General features: G+C 36.2%; 1 protein-coding gene across 1 annotated transcript in view; it reads left to right on the forward strand.

Annotated features, from left to right (window-relative positions):
* Positions 1-24928, forward strand: part of DNAH14 (dynein axonemal heavy chain 14) — an 862921-nt gene that overhangs the window by 296224 nt on the left and 541769 nt on the right. Inside the window, 3 exon segments of the mRNA XM_053607548.1 lie at positions 2444-2615; positions 6653-6742; positions 23062-23196. Of these exon segments, the coding sequence (XP_053463523.1) occupies positions 2444-2615; positions 6653-6742; positions 23062-23196 (397 nt within the window).

Raw genomic sequence — 24928 nt, forward strand, 5'->3', positions numbered from 1 at the left:
AACTATGAACAAATTCCTATGCACACTGCACATTTCTTATTTTGAAGTAAAAAAAAACAAAACAGGAACAAATACAATCACACCACCTCATGTGGCCTGCGGGCTGTAGTTTGAGGACCCCTGCTAAGTGAATATATCTTTGCAGAGGGTATTTTTCTGCCTACCATAGGCATTTTTGCACTCTTTTTTCTTAAAAGAATTTTCTAAATTGCTTCTTTTGTTTAGAAAGAAAACTAATTATCCAACAGCTAAGGTTTCCAAAGAACCCCTTGGTAGGAACGATTCACTTGTCAGCATCTAGAGAATTACTAATAACAGTTGAAACATTTTAGAAATCTTACTACTATACTAGACCTCAAAATAAGTCTCAACTAATTCCCAAGAACTTGTATCATGAAGTTAATCATAACAGGTAAAATAAGGTCACAATCACTATCCTTTTCTTAAATTTTAGTTCAATGTTGACATTAATCTAAAAGCTTTTTTATTTATTTATTTTTATTTTTTTTTTTTTGTAGAGACAGAGTCTCACTGTACCGCCCTCGATAGAGTGCCGTGGCATCACATGGCTCACAGCAACCTCTAACTTTGGGCTTACGCGATTCTCTTGCCTCAGCCTCCCGAGTGACTGGGACTACAGGCACCCACCATAACGTCCGGCTATATTTTTGTTGCAGTTTGGCCGGGGCTGGGTTTGAACCCGCCACCCTCGGCATATGGGGCTGGCGCCCTACTCACTGAGCCTTATAAAATAAAAAAAAAAAAAAAAAAGCTTTTATTACTTGTTCTTAAATTACAGTAGATAGATCTGATGGTAATTTCATAAGCCATTTCTGAAACTACTCTTTTGCAATATTTTAATGAAGTTTTGCCTTTATCTGATAATAGTATTTTATAACAATATAATATTTTATATAAGCCATTATCTCTCCCTATCTGTATTTAATGCTTGCCTCCCCTGCCCAGTTCAGCCATTACCATTTATATAACATTGGGCACATTACCTACTGAGGATCAATCTCTCTCTACTTATTTAGGTTGTTGGCAAGATTACTGAAATGACTTGTTAAAGAATTAATCACAATTCTTAGTAAAAAGTACCTAGTAAATATTATCTAACAATAATTATTTTTGCTAGGGATAAAAGACTTTAGAAACTATCACCATCCTGATTTTTAAAATTTCAGACATTGATAAACAGAAAAATGGAAGGGACACCTCTGCAGGGAATACTTTTCTTCCTTTCCATCTCAAAAGTCGTATCCTATCACATGTAGTTACTTACTTTTTGGTTATGTGTTTAACATATACAATACATACCAAAGTATCTAATATATGAAATAATGTTATTATGGGATAACAGGTGTATTTTGTGGTAACTTATAATAGTTAGGAGGCTTTTGTTAAAATTAACAGAAAACTTAAGTTGGCTTAAACAGGAGAGGAAATGTATTGTTTTATCTAATCAGAAAATCATAGATGAGGTGGAATATGATTACTTTGATTAGGGTTTCAGATTAAATTCTCTTAGGTAGACTGCAATCCTCCAAGGACTGGCTTGTCTTCATCTGGCTTTTTTTTTTGATGGCAGGATGGCTTCTGATAGTAAGTAACAAGAGACACTGAAGTCCTGAACTTCACTCTGAATGCACAGGTTATTTGTCTACCCTTCAATCACTGTATCCAAGTTACTGCAATGGCAATAATTGACTAGAGCTGAGGTTATGTTCCTTTAACAAATATTTATTATGCCATATACTTGCTTTCCCAAACTTCCTTGTAACTATATCTTTGACATACAACCTTGGAAAATCAGACACAGCTGCCTCAGAATCTGAACTCAAAGCTGGTGGACAAAGAAATAGACTATACACAGAATTTATTCTGGCAAGGGTCACAGCAGTGGCAGTAGCTATAGCCAGTTACCAGAAATAGCACAGGCAGAGAGCAGCTCTAGTGCCAACATCAGTAATGTGTTGGTATGACAGGCATCGCTCTCTGGATCAATTGTTGGTGGCAGTCATGGCATCACAAGATTAGTTCTGTAGTATGATTTGGCATTGTTCCAAACTTCATAGCTTGTGAGCCTAGTTCTGGCCCTGTTATTTTTTTTTTAAATCTATATGTTATTTTTCTTTTTATATTAGCCTAAATTCATGTCTGTTACTTGCAACTGAAAACCCTTACTTATAATTGGTACAATACCCATCCCTGATCAGTGTCCAAGGACTGACATTGTTAATTATTCTAGACCAGGCACAGCAAATCCCTGGAGCTGAAAACATGATTAATCCCACCCCAAATACAAGACTTCTATCCACTGAGGGGGAAGAGGAAAGGACATTGGGATAGTCACTCTAAAGAAGAATATTACTTGTCTTTAATGTGAGAAAAATGGACTTACTAATTTGCTCTTTGTGTCTCCTTTCTTTTACCATTAAAGTGACTATATTGACAATCTTTCTGAAGCAGAGGAAACTCTGATCATTATTGAGGCTGTAAGAGAAGCTAGTTTGCCAAAATGTCCTCCTGAAGATGTCCCACTTTTTGAAAGGATTATAGGAGATATTTTTCCTGGAGTGATAGTTTCAAAAGCAAGTCAACTTGCATTGGAGGTAAAAAAAAAACTTTGAAAATCATCCCCTGTCATTTAGATGTAGAATATCAATTAAGTTATTAAACTAGATGTTGATTAAAAATATTACAAATCTTCCTGAAAGACTCTATTCCTGTTGTAATTTGGAGGGTAAAAATCCCTGAGGATATATATTTCCCCACAGGGGAAAAAGTACCTTTCAGTGTTTCAAACAAACAAACAAACAAAAAAACTGTGTAACTTTCAGCAATAAAAAGCATTATATATTTTGTCCCTCAATTTTTTCATCTTTGAGATGATGATAATAATGCCTGTTCTTCCCTGTTCTTCCCAGGGGTCCTTTGATAACCAAATGAGATCAAATTTATGAAAAAGAATTAAATGTAAATATTTTTAATCATTAAAATTATATAATTGTAGAGCCCTTTATTGTTTCTCTTACATGTATAACCTCATACTCATTGCCTTAGTCTAAGTGGGATCCCAATATCTCTTCTTCATACTATTATATAGCCTCCTACCACTCCCTGCATTCAGGTATGTTTTCAAATGGCTACCAGAGTTGCTTTCCTAAAAACTATGTTACATTAGTAAAGCAACCATTGGACCAATGTTGCCTACAGTATAAAATTGAAATTAAATATTTTGGTATATAATGCCTTTCACAGTTTAGTTGCCTTCCTCTCTTCTCCATGTCTGCCTCTTCTCCCTGTTCCTTCTACCCTGAATTTCTCCTTTTTTTCTGACTTTTCCAGGCCTTTATCATGTATCAAGCCACTAAATTTACTGATTCCTTTCCCTGAGATCCTACCTATTTTTAAAAAATAATTTTAAACTTCTGGGTCAAAGGCACACTTATAACTTTGACTCAGTCTATACAAAGAAAAGACCATTCATTAGGTGATATAATGAGGTTTGAGAGATTATTTGTTCCTCATAATTGAAAGCAGTTGGACTTTTCTGGACCAATAGTTTGTAAATACAAAGTCTAATTTAACTAAGCTTGGCTATCTTTTTAATACTTATATGTGTTTTAGACTTTTTACAGATTTTCTTTGTTTCCTTATGTTGGGGAAAATGAAATTTGGTATATTTTCCTTTTTTGCTCTGTGAGGTTTCTAGGAGAAGTATAGTGGAGATATTTGTCTCTAAACTATTACAAAAATTTTGACGATTTCAATTTATTTTTACGGTTTGAGGATTTTTTACTTTGATAGAAAAAAAGGAAGGAAAATGTCTGTTGACAAGTTTTGCTTTCTCTGTCTTATGTGAGCATCTTTCTATCTCTGCCAGACAAGACATACAAACTCCCTACTCTCCTTTCTCACAGTTATAAGTTTTGGGTGCTATTGTGTTACCTTTAGCATTGTTCAAGTCACAATTTGAAAAGTAGCATTATTGTTCTAATAGCATTTCTACATGCACACTAATGGTTCTACTTTTAAGCCTCATTAAATATTCATCTTTTATCAGTTTTACAAGTCAATATGTGGCAGGCTGACCTTATGGAACAGTTTTCTATACAAGAATATTAGTTTTTCAGCTACACCCCCCATTTGTATAATTTTTACATTAATAAGTAAGCGTTCAATTGTTTAATTGTTACTCAAACCAAAAATTATAATGTATGGTTCATAGAAGTGTTACTTAAAGGTATTATTTTAATGTAAAATTTGGAGTAATTTAGTCTTTTATTTAATGTTGAATTTTCAATGTCTTATACAATGACTATGCTGAAGACTCTGAAGGTATGCTATTTGCAGTTTGTTCATTTGAGATGCAAGAATATGAATCACATATAATAGGCAACTGTAATCTTCCAACTTATTCACATATCTATCTATAACAATATCCAAAGTGCGTAGGAATAATTATCTCGGAGTGACCAAAAGATTAGCTGAGAATTACTAAAACCACATCATCAAATAAGATATACTTTGTCACCCAATTGGCTCCAAGTAACATTATATAGGACTGTGAATACTTTAGGGATTATGATTTCATTTCAATTCTTCCAAAGTTAGAAATCTGTGGAAATCCTTAGCCCGGCAAGATGACCTATCTATCTTTTTTTTTGTTATTTGTAAGAATTAGGCTTACAAAAGTGGCCTGTTAATCTTCTGTGCATCTAATGCTATTTTTATTCTACACTTATGTGACTTTTTGCTTATATCCAGGCAGGTATCAAGCCTTATACTATTAAATTCAGAGAATTTATAGCCACCACATCAAAAACTGCATTTAAAAGGGTTTGCCATTTTAAAAAGCCTCTCAGTTGATTGGCTGGCTCCTCTGTATAGTCCTACCGAGTATCTCCTTCAGCCACTTTATTCTCTCTCATGGTAGGGACACAGGAATGAAAAGTAAGGGAGAGATCAGAAAAGAAAGGGTAAATGCCAATTTTTTTTCCCAAAAATTTTATTGGGGGAAAACTGCAAAACATTTACAGTACAAGGTTTACAGTCACAATTTGTAGTGAACTGATTCCCCAAAATATATTACAACTCAAGTTGACTTATCTTATTACATTCAAAAACCTACTCTGTCAAAGTAGTCCAAAGAGTACATACATAGTGCTCCAACTGTACCTATGTACAAACAAACTAAAGCTACTGGTCATTAATCCGCTGTCCAGGAAAGCTTTGGAAATGTTCCTGTCTTTCTACATGGGAAAAAAAAAAATAGTACAAGTTTGGGAATTTTCTGTAATTAAACAAGGCATATTCATGTACTTACTACATACCATTTCAGTGCTAAGAGGTGGCCTCTTCACTTTGTATCTATATAAAAAAAAAAGTGGTAAAAAAATCTTTTCCTTTTGTGCAGTTGAACCCATCCTACATTCAAATTCTCTCAAGTACTAATAAACAAAATACTTATTTGATTGAGGAAGATTTAAGGCAAATTTGGGCCCTTCCAAGGCACTGCGAGACTAACCCCCCCATTATTGCTACATGTCTGTATACTCAAGAGTATGTCACAGTAGAAGTGGTGGAATAAGCAAACATTCTTTGCTAGTTTATAACATTGGAATTAGAAAAGTATGCCACATTTAAACCTGATTGCAAAGTATGTGGTCATTTTTTCCTTTAAAGTTGGATGGGCTGCAACCAGTATGCATTCTAAGAAACCTCATAAAATGTTCCTCAAACTAATTTAAGAGATTGATTGTAATATTTATTTCATTAATTTCTTTCCTTGTTTATGTAAATTTTGAAAGATTACATGGTTTCTTTACAGAAATCTATCTTGATGCTGTGGTACATGCCAATTTTTGCTGTAGACATAGTTATCATTTATATCCAAACTGAAAAATCCCTCCTTTACATTTGTAAAAAATATTAAATATCTTTTAAGATCAAGCTGCATCCACTTCTTGAAATATATTAATAACATATAATAATGTATAAATAACAACATCATGACTTCAATTATACAATTTTTATTTGCTATCTTAAAATATGATATAGGCTAGTCTTATTGGAGTTAGATGATATCTCAAAGTAGTTTTGATTTGCATTTCTCTGATGATTAAAGATGATGAGCATTTTTTCATATGTCTGAAGGCCGTGCGCCTGTCTTCTTCAGAGAAGTTTCTCTTCAAATCCCTTGCCCAGCCTGCGATGGGATCCCTTGTTTTTTTCTTGCTGATGCGTTTGAGTTCTCTGTGGATTGAAACATTAACATAATCTTTACAAAACTGAAAGCCTTCCTTAACAGTGAGTAGAATTGCAAAAAGTTAAAGAACTTTTACATTTTCTTTTAGTGTAGGATAATTGGATGGGAGTATACTGGTAACAAATAGTAAGTAAGTATTTCTTAAAGCATGAGTTGTTAATCTAGGGGATGGTCCATGAGCTACCAGAGGTCTATGAACATAGAATTTCATATGTATTGCATTTTTCCAGAGAGAATAATAATATTCTTCACTATTCTCAGAGACAAAGTTTGGTGAACTAAAAAAATTAAGAACTACTATGTTAAAGAGCAGTAAATTAAAATTTAAGAGTTCAATTTGCAATGCATTTTAAATTATTTATTATTATTTCCTTTCAGAAAGCAATAGCTATTGCAACACAAGAATTAGGCTTACAAAAATGGCCATCTCAGAGAGAGAAGATCATACAGTTTTATAATCAACTTGAAGTAAGTATAGAATGGCCTGGATTTCACTGGGTAAGATCAAGAGGGAAAATATAATAATAGTAATAACAATATACATAATTAATAATACAAAGAGAGCAGTTACACATATAATATTCTTCAAAATAAAGTAATTTATTAATTAACTATTTCCCTAAACTTTATTATTTGATCCCTCATGTTAACTCTCAAGAATTTAATCTGTTTAACTTCATCCCCAAATACATACTTATAAAACCCCTGCAAATGTGTTTTCTAAGAAAACGCTTATATCATAAAGACAAACCCTATGACCTCCCAGACTAGCACAGCACTGGAGGTCACTCAAGGGCTAAAGTTGCTATGGCCTTCATGCCACTTTAGTCAGTGGTGAAATGCACTGGGACTCAGGTTCCTGCTGCTGAGGCAGATTCCCTTCTGGCCTAGGGCAAGTCTAAATGCTCTCTTAGTGGACACCAGCTTTTAATGAGGGCCCACAAGGTTATACGCGGTGCTGTGTTTCACTGGGGTGGGACTGGTACTAAGTTGCTGGGCAAAGTCCCACATACAATTTCCTCTCCCACTCCCAACAGACAGACTCTCTCTGTTCTTTACTGCCTGGGGTTGAGGGAGAGCAGTGTAGGCAGTGTGAGACTGTTCTGTTCTTTCTACCCACTTCAATGCATATTTTCTTGATACTATGGTAAAATCAGGTACTATGATCTCTCACTTGATTATTTAGATCTTGTGAAGACATTTTCCTGCATGGATAGTTGTTCAATTTGGGAATGATGGCTAGCAGATTGTATTTCACCATCTTACTCTATCACCTCTTCCCTAAAAATTTTAGATAATTTGCATTTCCTATTTTTAAATTGTCTGGAATGTTTCTCTGTAAGGTTTCAGGTAAGGATCTATATTTCTCCAAATGGATAACCAATTTGCTTTCTTTCTTTTTTTTTTTTTTTTTTTTTTTTGAGAAAGAGTGTCAATATGTCACCCTTTGGTAGAGTACCATGGCATCATAGCTCAAAGCAACCTCAAACTCTTGGGTTTAAGTAATTCTCTTGCCTTAGCCTCCCAGGTAGCTGAGATTACAGGTGCCCGCCACAACGCCTGTTTTTGGTTATTGTTGGCTATTTTTTGGTTGTTGTCATTGTTGTTTAGCAGGCCCAGGGCAGGTGTGAACCCACCAGCCCTGGTGCATGTGGCCGGCACCCTAACCGCTGAACTATGGGTGCCACACCTGGATAACCAATTTTCCCAAGACTTTTCCATACTGATTTGTTGCTTCTATTATGTGTCAAGTTCTTATATCTAATAGAATTGATTTCTTGATTTATTTATTATATATTTTTTGATCTATTTCCCTGACTTTATAGCTATGCCACACAGTCTTAATTACCATATTTTCATCATAAGTCTTCATACTTAATCTTTATTATTTGCAAATTTTTCTAAGCTGTAATTTTCAAATCTTTCTAAGCTATTTGTCTTAGCTTTCTCTTTTTTTTTTTAGAGTTGATTGAATTTTTAATTGAACTTCTTTTACTTTAAAATAAAGGCACATTAACATGTTGTTATAAAGAATAACACAGAGAGATCCCTAGAGATCCCTTTTCTTCTTCATATCTAAGGAGAACTTGCAGAACTATATCTTGCAGAACTATAACCAACAATTAATATTTTTTTATTCAATCATAACTGTGGGCATTAATGCATTTTATGGGGTACAATGTGCTAATTTGATATACAATGTGGAATGCTTACATCTAAGTGATTAACATAACTATCTCCTTGCTTACTTATTTGTTGTGGTAAGAAATTTATACTCTATTCTTTTTTTTTTAATTGTTGAGGATTTATTAAGGTACAAGATACCAGGTTACACTGATTGCATTCGTTAGGTGAAGTCCCTCCTATTATTGTGTCCTGCCCCCAAAAGGTATATCACACACCGAGACCCCACCCCCTCCCTCCTTCCCTCTTTCTGTTCTTCCTTTGCCCAAAGCCCTCCCTCCTTCTCTCTCTCTCTGCTCTCCCCTTCCCCCACACTCCACCATGTATTACGTCATTAATTGTCCTCATATCAAGATTGAGTACATAAGATTCATGCTCCTCCATTCTTGTAAAGCTTTACTAAGAATAATGTGTTCCACTTCCATCCAGGTTAACACAAAGGATTTAAAGTCCCCATCTTTTTAATGGCTGAATAGTATTCCATGAAATACATATACCACAGTTTCTTAATCCATTCCAGGGTTGGTGGGCATTTAGGCTGTTTTCACATGTTAGCAATTGTAAACTGAGCTGCAATAAACAGTCTAGTGCAAGTGTCTTTGTGGTATAAGTATTTTTTTCCTTCTAGGTAAATGGAAATGGCTAGCAAACATATGAAAAAATGTTCTTCATCTCTAATTATTAGAGAAATACAAATCAAAACCACCCTTTTTTGAAGTAATATGGAGAATCCTCAAAGAACTCAATCTAGACTTCCCATTTGATCCTGTAAATCCTATTACAAGGCCATAGTGGGTTGTATTAGTTTGCAGTCCCACCAGCAGTGTAAAAGTGTTCCTTTTTCTTCACATCCATGCCAGCATCTACAGTTTTGAGATTTTGTGATGTCGGCCAGTCTCACTGGGGTTAGATGATATCTCAGGGTGGTTTTGATTTGCATTTCTCTAATAATTAGAGACAATGAGCATTTTTTTTCATGTTTACTAGCCATTCATCTGTCTTCTTTAGAAAAGTTTCTATTCATGTCTCTTGCCCATTGATATATGGGATTGTTGGCTTTTTTCATGTGGATTAATTTGAGTTCTCTATAGATCCTAGTTATCAAGCTTTTGTCTGATTCAAAATATGCAAATATCCTTTCCCATTGTGTAGGTTGTCTATTTACTTTGGTTGTTGTCTCCTTAGCTGTACAGAAGTTTTCAGTTTAATAAAGTCCCATTTGTTTATTTTTGTTGTTGCAATTGCCACTTCATAATGAAGTCTTCTTATTCCCAAGGCCAATACCTTCCATTGTTTTTCATGTGATTTCTTTGAGGATTTTTATCATTCCATGCCTTAAATTTAGGTCTTTTATCCATCTTGAATCAATTTCAGTGAGTGGAGAAAGGTGCAGGTCCAGTTTCAGTCTTTTACGTGTAGATATCTGTTATTGTCCTCAGAACTAGATGCTCAGAGACTCAGAGATAAGCACTGCACACAGAATGATTATTATGAGGGGAAGACCAAGGCTCGCTCAGGCCATTGGTAACTACCCACATTTATTGGGTGTTTTTATACACAGCACTAGTCAAAAGAAAAAAAGATATAGAAATAGAAAAAGGAACATATAATGGTGAAATCATAAAGATTGCTAAGAAATTCTTTGTTCAGCACATATGCTGCTAGACACTTACATAGTTAGTTCTAGATCAAGAACCTTTGCTCCACACTTTGCTGAAGGCTTAACCACAATGGCTTCTAGCTGTCTTGTTCTTAATTAATTAGTTCCCTAAAACTTAAGAAAGAATAGTTTGCTAAACGGAGAATAGAGCAGAGCACTTCTTCCCGCAACTTCCACAGGTGCCCAGCCCCCAGCTGCAACCGTGCAAAGCCCTCCGGTAACTTTCCTTTCTGTGAACATTTAACTGATTGTTCTTACTAGCCCAGGCATGTCAAAAAAAAAGAAGTTTTTCCATCTTAGGGCAACGTTCCTCGGGGAGCACATGAGGCCATGTCACTTGCTTTGGTGGAGGGCCAGTACCTCTCCAGATATCCAGTTCTCCCAGCACCATTTATTGAATAAGGATTCATTCCCCCAGTGTCTGTTCTTGTTTGGTTTATTGAAAATTAGGTGGCTATAAAATGTTAGCTTCATTTCCTGGTTTTCTATTCAATTCCAAATGTCTATGTCTCTATTTTTCTGCCAGTACCATACATTTTGACCACTATGGCCTTATAGTACAGCCTAAAGTCTGGTAGGCTGATGAACCTGGCCTTTTTCTTATTACTAAGAATTGCCTTAGCTATATGGGGCTTTTTCTGGTTCCATACAAAATTAAGGATTATTTTTTGCAAGTCTTGAAAGTACAATGTTGGTATTTTAATAGGGATGGCCTTGATTTGGTAGATAGCTTTGGGAATTATAGCCATTTTAACAACGTTGATTCTTCCCAGCCATGAGCATGGTATGTTCTTCCATTTGTTAATGTCCTCTGCTATTTCATTTCTTAGGGTTTCATAATTTTCTTTATATAGGTTGTTCACTTCTTTTGTTAGGTATATTCCTAAGTATTTCATTTTCTTTGAAGTTATGGTGAAGGGAGTTGTGTCCTTAATTAGCCTCTCATCTTCACTGTTATTGTCATATAGAAAGGCTACTGATTTGTGGACATTGATTTTATATCCTGAGGTGTTACTATATTTTTTTATCATATCCAGTAGTCCTGTGGTTGAGTCTTTGGGGTTCTCTAGGTATAAGATCATATTGTCAGCAAAGAGGGAGAGTTTAACCTCCTCTGTTCCCATTTGGATGCCCTTTATTTCCTTCTCTTGCCTGATTGTATTTGCTAGAACTTCCAGCACTATATTGAATAGTAATAGCAATAGAGGACAACCTTGTCTGGTTCCAGTTATAAGTGGGAAAGCTTTCGATTTTACTCCATTCAGTAAAATATTAGCTCTGGATTTGTCATAGATAGCTTCAATCAGTTTAAGAAATGTGCCACCTATGCCTATACTCTTCAGTATTCTAATTAGAGAAGGATGCGGGATTTTATCAAATGCTTTTTCTGCATCTATGGAGAGGATCATAGGGTCTTTGTTTTTTGCTTCTGTTGATATGGTGAATAACGTTTATGGACTTGCATATGTTAAACCAGCCTTGATTCCCTGGGATGAAACCTACTTGATCATGATGTAGGACTTTTTGATGATAAGCTGTAATCTATTGGCTAGGATTTTGTTGAGAATTTTTGCATCTATATTCATTAGTGAAATTGGTCTGAAGTTCTTTTTAGTTGGGTCTTTTGCTAGTTTTTGGTATCAGGGTGATGTTTGCTTTGTAGAATGTGCTGGGGAAGATTCCTTCCTTCTCAATTTTTTGGAATAATTTCTGAAGTATGGGAATAAGCTCTTCCTTGAAGGTTTGATAGAATTCGGGTGTGAAGCCATCTGGACCAGGGCATTTTTTTGTTGAGAGATTTTTTTATTGTTTCTTTGATCTCAGTACTTGAAATTGGTCTGTTCAGGAGCTCTATTTTTTCCTGGCTAAGTCCAGGGAGAGGGTATGATTCCAAATATTGATCCATTTCCTTCCCGTTATCAAATTTCTGAGCATAGAGTTTCTTGTAGTATCCAGAGATAATCTCTTATATCTACGTGGTATCTGTTGTTATTTCCCATTTATCATTTGTGATTGAGGTTACTAGAGATTTTACTTTTCTATTCATAGTTTGTCTTGCCAAAGGTTTATCTATTTTATTTATTTTTTTAAAAAAACAAACTCTTTGTTTCATTAATTTTCTGAATGATTCTTTTGTTTTCAATTTCATTGATCTCTGATTTAATTGTGGATATTTCTTTTCTTCTGCTGGGTGTAGGCTTAGATTGTTCTTTTTCCAATTCCATAAGATGTCTTGTGAGTTTGTTGATGTACTCTTTCTCTTTTTTGGATGTAGGCATCTAAAGCAATAAATTTTCCTCCCAGGACTGCTGTTGCTGTATCCCACAGGTTCTGGCAGGTTGTCTTCATTGTTATTATGCTCAAGGAAGTTAATGATTTCCTCTTTCATTTTTTTCAAGACCCAACTGTCGTTTAGCATAAGCTTGTTTAATTTCCATGACTTTGTGTGTGGTTGAACATTTTTGTAGGAGTTGAATTTCATCTTTAATGCCTTGTGGTCTGAGAAGATACAAGGTAAAATTTCAATTCTTTTGGTTCTGTTGAGGTTTGTTTTGTGTCCTAGGATATGATCAATTTTGGAGAATGTTCCATGGACCAATTGAAAGAATGTATATTCTGTAGCTTTGGGATGGAGTGTCCTACATACATCAATCCAGCACAGTTATTCTAGGGTCTTATTTAAGTCCCTTATATCTTTGTTTAATTTCTGTTTACAGTATTTGTCCAGCTCTGAGAGAGGGGTATTGAAGTCTCCTGTTATTATGGTGTTATAGGATATCATATTGTTCAGACTAATTAAGGTCCGTTTCAAGAATCTAGGAGCATTTAAGTTGGGCGCATAAATATTCAAAATTGAAATGTCTTCTTGTTGTATTTTTTCCTTGACCAATATGAAGTGACCTTCCTTGTCTTTTTTGACTTTAGTTGCTTTCAATCCACATGTATCTGAAAATAAGATTGCAACTCCTCTTTTCCTCTGAATTCCGTTTGCCTGAAAAATTGTCTTCCAACCCTTAACTCTGAGTTTTAATCTTGAGGCTGGGTGTGTTTCCTCCAGACAGCAAATGGATGACTTATGGGTTTTTTTAATCCAAACAGTCAATCTATGCCTCTTCAGTGGGGAATTCAAGTCATTAACATTTATTGAGAGAATTGCTAAGTGTGGTAGAGTTCTATTTATGTTATTTTGTGAGAGTGCATTGCTTAGTTTTGTCTTTTGCATCATTGTGGAAGCTAGGTTCTGTCCTTTAATTTCTGGGTGTTTACTTTGCTGGTGGTCCATTGTGATGGTCAGTGTGTAGAACAGGTTGAAGTATTTCCTGTAGAGCTGGTCTTGTGGCAAATTTCATCAGTGTTTGCATGTCAGTAATAGATTTGATTTGTCCATCAATTTTAAAGCTTAGCTTAGCAAAATATAGAATTTTTTCTGAGCTGGAAATTGTTCTGTTTAATTATATTAAAGGTAGATAATCATTGTCTTCCGGCTTGAAAGTTTCAGTCTCTGTTCACCCTGATGGATTTGACCCTGTAGGTCAATTGGCATTTACTCCTGGCAGCTTGAAAAATTTCCTTTTGTCTTGACTTTGGACAGGTTCATCACAATGTGTCTTGGAGAAGCTCTATTTGAGTTGAGGCAACCTGGGGTCCGATATCCCTCTGAAAGGAGTATGTCAGAATCTTTGGTGATATTTGGGAAATTTTCATTTATAATATTCTCTAGGATGGCTTCCATTCCTCTGGGGCATTCCTCTTCCCCTTCTGGGATACCTATAACTCTTATGTTTGAACACTTCTTAAAGTCCCATAATTCTGTCAATGAACATTCTGTTTTCTCTCTCTTCTTTTCTGCCTCTTTGATTATCTGAGTTATCTCAAGAGCTTTGTCCTCTACCTCTGAAAGTCTTTCTTCTGCATGGTCTAATCTGTTGTTGATACTTTCTATTGTATGTTTAAGTTCCCTAATTGACTGCTTCAATTCCTTTAGGTCTGCTATATCTTTTTTGGATTCTTCATATTGTTCATCTCTTATTTGATTTGCTTTTGGTTATTTTCCATTTTATCAGCAATTTTCTTCATTGTTTCCATCATTTCGTTCAGTGTTTTCATCATCTGTATTTTAAATTTCCCTTCTGTCATTTCTAACATTTCTTTATAGGTGGAATCCTCTGCAGTAGCTACCTCCTGGTCCCTTGGGGGTTGGGTTGCTCTGGACTAGTTTTTCATGTTGCCAGGATTTTTCTGCTGATTCTGCCTCATGAGTGTTTTCTTTTATCTATTTTCTTTCCCTAATTTTCCTTTCACTTCCTCTTGCTCTTTAAGTTATTGTGCCTCTGGCCTACAATTTCAATGAGTCTTTTGGTCCTTACCAAAGGATGAGAAGATTGAAGAGCAAGAAGGAAAAAAAATATTTAAAAAGAGTAAAAAGAGAAACTAGAGAGGGTGAATAAAAGAAAATATTGATAAAAAGAAGTGCACAGAAAGAGGTAGACAGGAGTAATAAAGGTGTACAGTAGGGTACTTTGACCCACCCTTAAAAACCCTCAACCTCTTGGGGTGCTGAATTGGGTGGTTTCCTTGAGATCAGCAGCTCTTTGTAAGCCTGAACAAACACAGTACCCCACCTCCACCAAACAGAGAGAAAAGACAAAAATACTAAAAATCAAACCAAAACAAACAGAAAACCTTATGGGATAAAATTGAAGGAAAAAACAAATAATGGGTGCACAAACACTAGCAAAAAGCTCTTATTATTAAAGAGGGCAGCAATGGAAAATTATATTTAAACCAGAAAAGTGAAAAAGAAAAGAAAAAAAGAAAAATCTAGAGGGGAAATGTTAAAATTAAAAACAAAAAATAAAAGCAATATATAAATCTTGTTGAATATTGTCTGGTGTCTGGGCAACAGGTGATCTTCTGGGGTATGACATGTTAATCACAATGCTGATATAGCTATATGAGATGGAGACTGAAAATCTCTGCTGATTACTCAAACACCACTGGGTTGAGATCCTAAATCTCTCTTCAGCCCACTTAAAAGACTCTTTAAACTATTAACCTGGGCTAAGTAGAAGCTTTCCCAGGAAAGTGTTTTTCACCAGGATGTCTCCTGAAGTGTCTGCCCACTTATCCAGTGCACCAAAACTGGTCTCACTCTATGCCTCAATGGCCGAGGTTGCAAGGCAGCCTTTCTACTGCCAAATCCTGAACGCTCCACTCTTCCCCAGCATCTCAGTCCCAGTCTTTGGCCTGCTCAGTCACAAGAGCACTCACCCAAGTTCTTTCAGCCTGAGCTTAGCTCTGCGACCCTGAGGGCAGAGCCTGCAGGGGCAGTTCTCCCATAATGGCTTCTGGCAGCCCACAGTCAAACAATATTAGTTCCATTCTGGCTGAGTCCGGGGCGCTAGACAATGCTTAAACACATCCACACTCTTGCCCAAGTTCTCCCAAGGTAGTTCAACTGAGTGCCCAAGTCCATAAAAAACAAAACAGCCTACAGGAAAGGCCTTTACTGTTTGCAACTGTGCTGCTGTTGTTGATAGAGCAGTGGCAGCCACTACCTGAACACAACCACTTGCCCATTCTCCACTGCTTTCTGGACCCCTACTTCTGTGGTCCAGAAATCTCTTGCTGTCTCCCTGGGTCCTCAAAGGGATGTTTCTGGGCAAAGCCCACAAGCCAGAGATGTCTGAAGTCTTCTCTCCCCAGTCTCACCACACCCGGTTGCAAAGAAGCTGTTACTCAGCCACTGTCTTGCTCCACCCTTGAGTGCAGTATGTATACTCTATTATTAATAGTTTTGAAATGTGCCATTGCATTATACATATTAGATGAGGTCACACCAAATACCCTCCCTCCTCCCAACCTTCCCCCTTGCCTCCTCACCCTCCCCCTCTCCTCCCCTTTCCTTCTTCTTCCCTCCTCCTTTCTGGAGTAGTTATGTTTTACCATTCGTATGAGCATGTAGGTGATTATATATTGATTTCATAGTAGTGTTGAGCACATTGGATACTTTTTTTTTCCATTCTTGAGATACTTTACTAAGAAGAATATGTTCCAGCTCCATCCAAGTAAACATAAAAGATGTGAAGTCACCATCTTTTTTACGGCTGGGTAATATTCCATGGTATACATATACCACAATTGGAACTAGAAGTAGACCTACCATTTAATCCTGCAATTGGTCTTATGTATATACCCAGATGTTCAAAAATCATTTTACAACAAAGACATTTGCACCAGATGTTTATTACAGCCCAATTCATATTGTCAAGTCACAGAATTAGCCCAAGTGCTTTCTCTTTCATAGGTTTTTTTTTAATCAGCCCATTGACTTCTACCAAAAAGAAAAATCCTGTTCAGGTTTTAATTGAGATAGAATCGAATTCATAATTATGATGAGAGTTTTCATATTATGATATTACATTACATCTTTTTGTCCATGAGCATATTTGTTAAGATTCTACCCTGATTGTAAGGTAACAAGTTAGCTTGCCACAGTTTTATATTGTCAGAAGATATAAGATTCCTGAATCAGAGCCAGAAGGTAGTTTATTACTTATAGCAATAGCTGTAGCCATACAACATTTGTGCCAGTTCCCTAAGACTAATTTCCATAGGCTAATACAATGGCCAGGTCAGTCATATGTGTACTTGCACACATGGTAAGTTATGTTACAGGAGAAAAAACCCTGAGCTTGGAGACCCCCTACCCCAGTCTTATAAGGATATTAGGACCAAACACACCCAACCTTAGCCCCGAAAGGAGGTCTGTCTTTTTCTTTTTCTTTCTTTCTTTCTTTCTTTCTTTCTTTCTTTCTTTCTTTCTTTCTTTCTTTCTTTCTTTCTTTCTTTCTCTCTCTCTCTTTCTTTCTTTCTTTTTTCTTTCTTTCTTTCTTCCTTTCCTTCTTCTTTCTTTCTTTCTTTTTCTTTCTTTCTTTCTTTATTTCTTTCCCCTTCCTTGCTTCTTTCCTTCCTTCCTTCCTTCCTTCCTTTCCTTTCCTTTCCTTCCCTCCCCCCTCCTCTCTCTCTCTCTCTCTCTCTCTCTCTCTCTCTCTCTTTTTCTCTCTCTTTCTTTCTTTCTTTTTTCAGGGCCCAGAGTGGCCAGCAGGGCTGAGTGGATGGCAGGGAGGAGAGGAGGAGAAGCTGGGGTGGAGGTGGGGTCCTCACCCGTTCACCTCGCAGCTGCCCCATGCAGCCTCCGTGTAGGCCCATTGCCAGTGTTAGGTGTCATAATTTGGCCTCCAATTCTGACAGCCCTGCCTGACTCGGGCATTAAATCATTGCCCCAAGGGACTCTCACTCTGGCAATCCCTGCTGGTAGGGCTGTCATCTCCTCCCACACAGCACCTATGATTTCTGACATGATTGGATCAAAATTAGTCAGTACATTTAGATGTAAATTAGATATACCCAAGAATAATAAGGAGCACAAAAATACAGCCCCGGGTAATTGACATGGGAACAGCTTCCTTGCTCCCTGACCCTCATTCTGGGTCTTATTAATATCCAGATAACAAAAGTAGCATATTTAAAAAGTCATAAAACTTTTTGAAGGGCATATTTAACTAAGCCTTAAATCCCAAATAAATCTGTAATGTTGCCTCAGACTGAAGTCGAGCTACCAAACGGCTCTAACCAAGACAGAGAGCGACATAACCTCTCTCCAAGCGCCTCAGCCCGGCTGTGGTGCCTACCTTAATATACTTTAGGTCTCTCTTTACCATTCTTCTCAGACTCATTTCTAATGTGGAATTTTCCCCCGGGAAGCGGGGAGACACTGTCTCCATGGACCTGCCCAACTGTGCCTACCCCACGGCCTCTAGGAGAGGGCGTTGGGTGTCTCTTCCCCACCAGCTGCCCAGACACCTCCACGGAGCAGGTCGGGACACCCGCTCAGTCTCAGCCCCCAGAAAGGCCGCCCAGCCACCATGTGCCTTCCAGAAAGAGCCCTTCGGTGGGCCATTTGCAGCCCCTACAAGGCGCATGTTCCCAGCGTGGAATTGGGCATTCCCCACTGGTCCCAGCTGCACGCAACACCTGTCTCTACGGCTCTGGGCACAAAGCACTTTGGGGTCAGGACTCCAAAGGAACACCTCCTGCCCTAGTCAAGCTATAACAGGGCATTGGGAAAAGGAATCTGGTTCATAACAACTGCATTATTTATGCTGCTTTATCAATGACCACATTATTAAGCATTAAACTATCCTACTTTGCCTTTCACTGGCTTAGCTTTATTTTTAACATATCAGAGAGAAAGAAAAGAAGAGAGAGAGAGAGAGAGAGAGAGAGAGAGAGAGAGAGAGAGAGAAAGAGAGAGAGAGAGAAAGAAAGAAAGAAAGAAAGAAAGAAAGAAAGAAAGAAAGAAAGAAAGAAAGAAAGAAAGAAAGAAAGAAAGAAAGAGAGAGAAAGAAAGAGAAGGAATGAAACAATTCCAAACACATGGCTTTAAATACTTCTTAATCTGAAGAACTCAATAAAATTGACAAGACAGTCCAGAGGGGAGTCAGGAGAATGATTTTTCTACAAACCTCAGGATTTGTGGTATGTAATAACAGCTTGTCTGGAATCGAGGCAAATCCCTGCTCAATCCGACCCACTGAGGTAACACAGGGCTCCTGCCTCAAACCCAGTATTTTTTTCTTTTGAATAGAAAATAAATCTGTCCCCTATCCTAATAGGAGGAGATGCTACCTCTCTCTTCAAAAACTGTTTCCTACACAAACATCCTTGAAAATACAGTATTGAACAAAGTTGCTAGTGCCTCTGATCAGAAGGCATGTAGAAATATCAGAGACCCATTACAAAATTGTCTCCCAACAATATCAACCCCATGTTTATACACCATCTTAGCTTCTGGAAAATTTTCCCATGAGTATGCCACTCTGTTGACCACTCTGATTAATCTGACTGACAAGGGCTAGGCCCAAAAATACATTCAGTTTATCTTATGCAGGATCTGTAATAATTAAGGGTTCTATCAATAGGACTTCAAACAGCAGGATGAGGCTAACATAAATTATTGATAAATTATTGAGGCTAACATAATTATTATTTAATTATTAATAAATTATTAAGTATTAATCATGCCCATCCAAGGTCCCAGGCCCAAACAACTAAATTAATTCCATAAGAAGTCACCTTAGAAAGCCAGGTAGACTTCTCCTTAAGTTTCTATATTGATCATTCTTCTTGATTTCTGAGGCATTAACCTAGGTATAGCATGATTTCTTGTCAATTGCACAAACTTCACCTTGGCCCACAAAGGAAGAAATGTCTAGTCCAATTCTAGACATATAATACATCTGGCCTATCAGTTGAGGCTGATCTGAATGTCTTCTAGGTTCAAGGTGATGCTTTTTAAGCACTGGATATTTTTAGGAGGGAGTCAAGTTAATGTCTGGCTTCTACATAAGAAATTCAATCTTAATTAATGTTTTCCCTAAGTGAGATCTTGATACAGGTTGATAATGACTCCAACATGGGTTCTTGGTTCAGTTCTAATAATTAGGTCTAGTTCTTATTTTTGAAATGACTACTTATACACAGTCAGTCTAACCTTATCTGTTTGCTATCAGCCAGATGGCATTTGCCTGTCCCAAGGGATGACTGAGCAATGGGAATAGGGGTGGAGAAGATATCCAAGATATCTAGAGGTTTTGACAAGTATTTTTCACTGAAGATGCTATAGCTGAGATTATCCCTGTTATTTCTGATAGACCTTTCTGTAAGGTTCAGCAGAATAATGATTAAATCATAGTCACTTCCAACTGTCAGGAAATGATAGTTCCAAAAGTCAGTTATATCAAGATTCCTTCATTAGTTTGGAATAACTACCTCAGGGCATTTTCCTTTTTGAGGAAGATTATAAGGGCGGTTATGAAAGACAAAATATTTTCAAGTTCCCCCATATCCTCTAGAGTCTGAAATATTTTTTCTCTTCAGGTGTCTAGACTTTTTCTTTCATTACACTGCCACAAAATTAGCAGGTCTCATTTCAGTAAATTGACCCATTCTAATTACACTCAAACCTTTTATACTGAAAGGCTAGATACAAGCAGGATGTAAGGGTATTTTCTTTTTTTTTTTTTATTAAATCATAACTGTATACATTGATATCATGGGAGGGGGATCGGTGGGATCACACCTGTGGTGCATCTTACAGGGGTATTTGCGAAACTTGGTAAATGTAGAATGTAAGGGTATTTTCATAAAACTTATAGAGAACTATTGTATCCTTCACTTTGGCCTTCTTGGGCCACTTTAGAACTCAGCTGACAGTGTACTCAATCAAATTGTCTTTATTCTTATGATCTAAGATTACATCAACCTGAGAGAATCCAGGTAGTTTAACAAGAATTAAATTTTAATCCCTCAGCCCCATTTTGGAAGCCTTCCACATGGAATGGTGTCCCAACTGGGGTGACATGTGGTTGTCATTAGAGGAAAGAAAGAAGCACCATGTTTTGGAATGGTCAGGGCTAAATCCCAGATTTTCAAAATGAGTCTCTATAATCCCTCATCTCTTTCGTACTGATAATCACACACAAAGCAGATGAAAGGAAATGATCCCTTTCTGGGGATAACCACATTCAGTGAATAAAATTCCTTGGTAAGGCATGTGGGCAAAGAACATGAAAGAGACAGCATCAGAAGTTTTTTTAGGTCAGTTTTTGAGGCAGCTGTTCCAGCACTAAATATTAAATGCCTTTGGATCATAGGGAGTGTGAAAGGTCCATCAGATACCTTGATCATCTGCTAATTGTTGAGTGACTTTTACAATAAAAGGTATACCATCATCAAACTGCAAATCATTTTAGAAATTTAGAAATTAGAAATTCAAACATGATACAAATTAGTCTCAAGAGACAATGGCATGGCTGGAGTTAGTTGATTGGACTGGTCAGCTGAAATCGTATCAACATCAATAAGGCATCACCAATAGTCCTAAGAGAGGTGATCAAACATCTGACATAGTCAATCTGCCAGGAGGTTGTGAGGTCATGCCCTGTTGGATATGACTTCCCCCACTGTGAAACAAGTGCATCAACTTTTGGCAGGAGTCATAAATCTAGCATTCAGTAGTAGCTTCTACATCAGAAACACATAGTCCTTTAGTATGTACCAGTCTATAATGTTGAACATTTTAATGTCTGGTATAATGTTGTATCAAATACAGCAATATTAGCAATCTAGGCAGCGCATGATCAATTAATACCTTTTTTCTGCACAACAGTCTCATTACATAATGGATCCTCACCATGGGCCCATGAGTAACTCAGATAATTTGGTTAGCAGCCATCAATTATTTCCAGATTTGACAGCCCCAAAGGGAGTGTACCGTTAGTCACCTAGTTTATAGTTTTTCAAGTGGCAGACAAAATAGCTTGGGCATTGGCAAAGCCATAGAGTCAGAGTTTTGTCTACTAAATAGAGTAAACCAGTCTGATTTTGGTTCTTCATAGCTGAAGCTGAACAATGAGAGATGTTAGGTTTCAGTTTAGCTGAACCATCAGTATACAAGATTCATTAATCTGAATTCACAGATTATTGGAATCTGTGAATCAAAGAGCTCCATTTAACCAGCAGCCTCGTTTCAGAAGGTTAAGCAGGGAATAGAATTTATCCCTGAGCATTGGCTGCCACTTTTTATAACCCACTAGGGGCAAGATAGCTTCATTTTTGAATATGCAATTTCCATTCTCATTTTGCCAGATGTGTAGAGTCTGGGTCTGTCATATCAGTACCTCCATGGTACAGAGATAGTGAAGTAAGTGAAAAGATATTTTAGCTTTATCCATATTTGAATTTTAATATATTTATATGATACATAATAAAAAATAATTTATTTAATGCTTTTAAAACAGTCTGGGAGAGATGGTGAGGGCACAGGAATCTTAGGCTGCTATAAAAAAATATAGACTGGGTGGCTTAAACAACAGACATTTCTCACAATTCTAAAAACAAGGAAGTCCGAGATCAAGATTTTATTGACAGATTTTATTCTGGTGATACCCCTCTTCCTGGATGGCAGACAGCAACCTTCTTTCTGGGTCCTCCCATAGCAGAGAAAAAGAGAAAGGAGAGAGGGAGAGGGAGAGAATTTTGGTTTCTCTTCCTCTTCTTATAAGAAAACTAATCCATCATAGGGGACCCACCCTCAACTCATCCAAACCTGATTAACTTTCAAAGTCACCACCTCCAAATGTCATCAATTGCGGGTTAGGACTTCAACATATGCATTTCAAGGGAGGCACAAACATTGAGTCCACAAAACCAATGTAAGGCCACTGTGGTTGGAATGGAGAGATGACGAAAACAAACAAAGTTTTGCAAGAGATGAGATGAAAAAAAGGCAAACATTATGCATTGGACAATTAGTACATAGCTGTTTTATTTAACTAGATTAGGGAAATAAGAAAAGCTATAAGGGAGGAAAAAAGGTATAGATTAGATTTTGTTGAGTTTGAGAATCATATGAGACATTCAGATGGAAATTTTTGGTAGACTAGTTGAAATTTCACTCTCACACTTAAAACAAAAGACTGGGGAAAACGTGTATATTAGGGAGTCATTAGAATCCAGGCCATAGTTAAAGGTCAAAGTAATAAGATTGGATAGGGGTTATGTAGAAGAGAAAAAGGGATAAGGTAAAATTAGGGAAGAATCACATGGAAATGAGAGTCAGAGCTTAGATAAAAAGAGAAAAGTTAGAAAAGGAGAAAAATCCTCATAAACTACATTACAGAGCCCAAACCCAGGGAAAGCTACTTAAATATAAAGAATTGAAAAATTGAATTTTAAAATGAGACTTCAAGCAAAAGCCAGTTTATAATGAAATGAACAATAATTTGAAGGAAGAGTCAATGGATATAGGCAGAGATGTATTTGTAAACAGACTTTTAAAATTATTTTCTGAATGAATAACCTCCAAATTTTATTTTAGGCTTGTGTTGGTGTGATGTTAGTAGGCCCAACAGGTGGAGGTAAAACAACGGTCAGAAGAATTTTAGAAAAAGCATTAGTACTATTACCAGCTGTAGACGTCTTATCAGAGGAAGAAGGGTACTCTACTTCAAAGGTAACATTCTACTAAATAAAATGTTTGCCCACTTGTTCATATCTTATTTTATACTTTAGTTAACATTTTATGTTTTCTTCACATAGGTATTTTTATTACTTATTAAATTTATTGCCAGGGATTGTGTACTTAGCAATCATTACAGTGAGTAAGATTCTTTCATCTCGTTCTCAAACTGGTAACTGCTCAATAAAATAAAATTATTGAATTATATATTATTTTTATTTAGGCATCTTAGACTAAATGGACTTCTAACTTCTAATTTATTTTTAGGTATCAATAGAATGATCTTTGACTAAAAATAATTTTGTGATTTTTCCAATTTTTTATAACATATTCTTAATGACTTGATTAATCTTCTATGTTAATGTTAGAGGATTGTGACATTATGACAATGTGAACTAGAATATTTGTTCTTTACTTCATCTGGAATGTATTTAATATTTCTGCATTTAATGTGATATTTGCACTTTGTCTCTAGTGAGTAATATATTTTATCATACTTTTTCTATTCCCATTATACTTTGGCTTTTCAACAGCTAGAGTTTATTAAGTTATTTTTAGCATATATTTTATCTTTTATGTTGATATTAAGAGATCCGCTACCACTGTTAAATTGTCCTTGAATTTCTAGATTAGCCCTTTCCTAGACATAAAATATTTTATTCACTATGAAATTGGACTCTAGTAAATAGTATGTACTTCAGTTACTTTATTTAAAAACTCATTGTTGGTAATTCCAAAAGTTTTAGAAAATCAGATTCTCAGTTTCATGGATTTTTTTCAGTTAATATTAAATATCCTACTTTAAAATCATGCATGTAATGGTTCATAATCTTTTATCCCTTTCCTCTAAACTCTCCTCAACAGATCTCCATTAGTTCTTAATCATTATAATTAATAAGAAGTGAGTTACTATAGCAATAATAGTAACTAAATAATAACAAATATTTATAGAATGTTAAATGCTATAATAAAGTGCTATATTATAATGTTAAACGCTATAATAAAGTGCTACGTGCTATAATAAAACACTTTTACTTGAATTTCCCCCTTTAATCCTCACCACAAGACTATGGGCAGTAATTTTCTTTATTAAAAAGTTTTTTAAGTACAAAAGTAGTTACATACAATTGTGAGAAGTTTGGAAAATAAGCAATAAAAAGCAACAATCACCTAGAAAAAATGATTAAAAGCATTTTGTTACATTTCCTTTGATTATTTTTTCCTACACTATATATATATTTTTTTTATTTAATTAAATTTTTTTTTTTTATTGTTGGGGATTCATTGAGGGTACAATAAGCCAGGTTACACTGATTGCACTTGTTAGGTAAAGTCCCTCTTGCAATCATGTCTTGCCCCCATAAAGTGTGACACACACCAAGGCCCCACCCCCCTCCCTCCATCCCTCTTTCTGCTTTTCCTCCCCCCCATAACCTTAATTGTCATTAATTGTCCTCATATCAAAATTGAGTGCATAGGATTCATGCTTCTCCATTCTTGTGATGCTTTACTAAGAATAATGTCTTCCACTTCCAAAATAATTGAAGTAGTATGTTATATAAGTAAGCTCAATTTTTCTAATCTTGGCATCTTCACTTTTATGCTAAGAATCAACCCAAGTTAGTAAAGACTTCTCACAAGTATTATTCCAATGACTGTATTCGGTATATTTGACTATACTATAATTTATTTATTGATTCTTTCATGTTTAATAGTTTTAAATTTT

Source organism: Nycticebus coucang, chromosome 10 (genome assembly GCF_027406575.1).
Source record: "Nycticebus coucang isolate mNycCou1 chromosome 10, mNycCou1.pri, whole genome shotgun sequence".
Taxonomy (NCBI): Eukaryota; Metazoa; Chordata; class Mammalia; order Primates; family Lorisidae; genus Nycticebus; species Nycticebus coucang.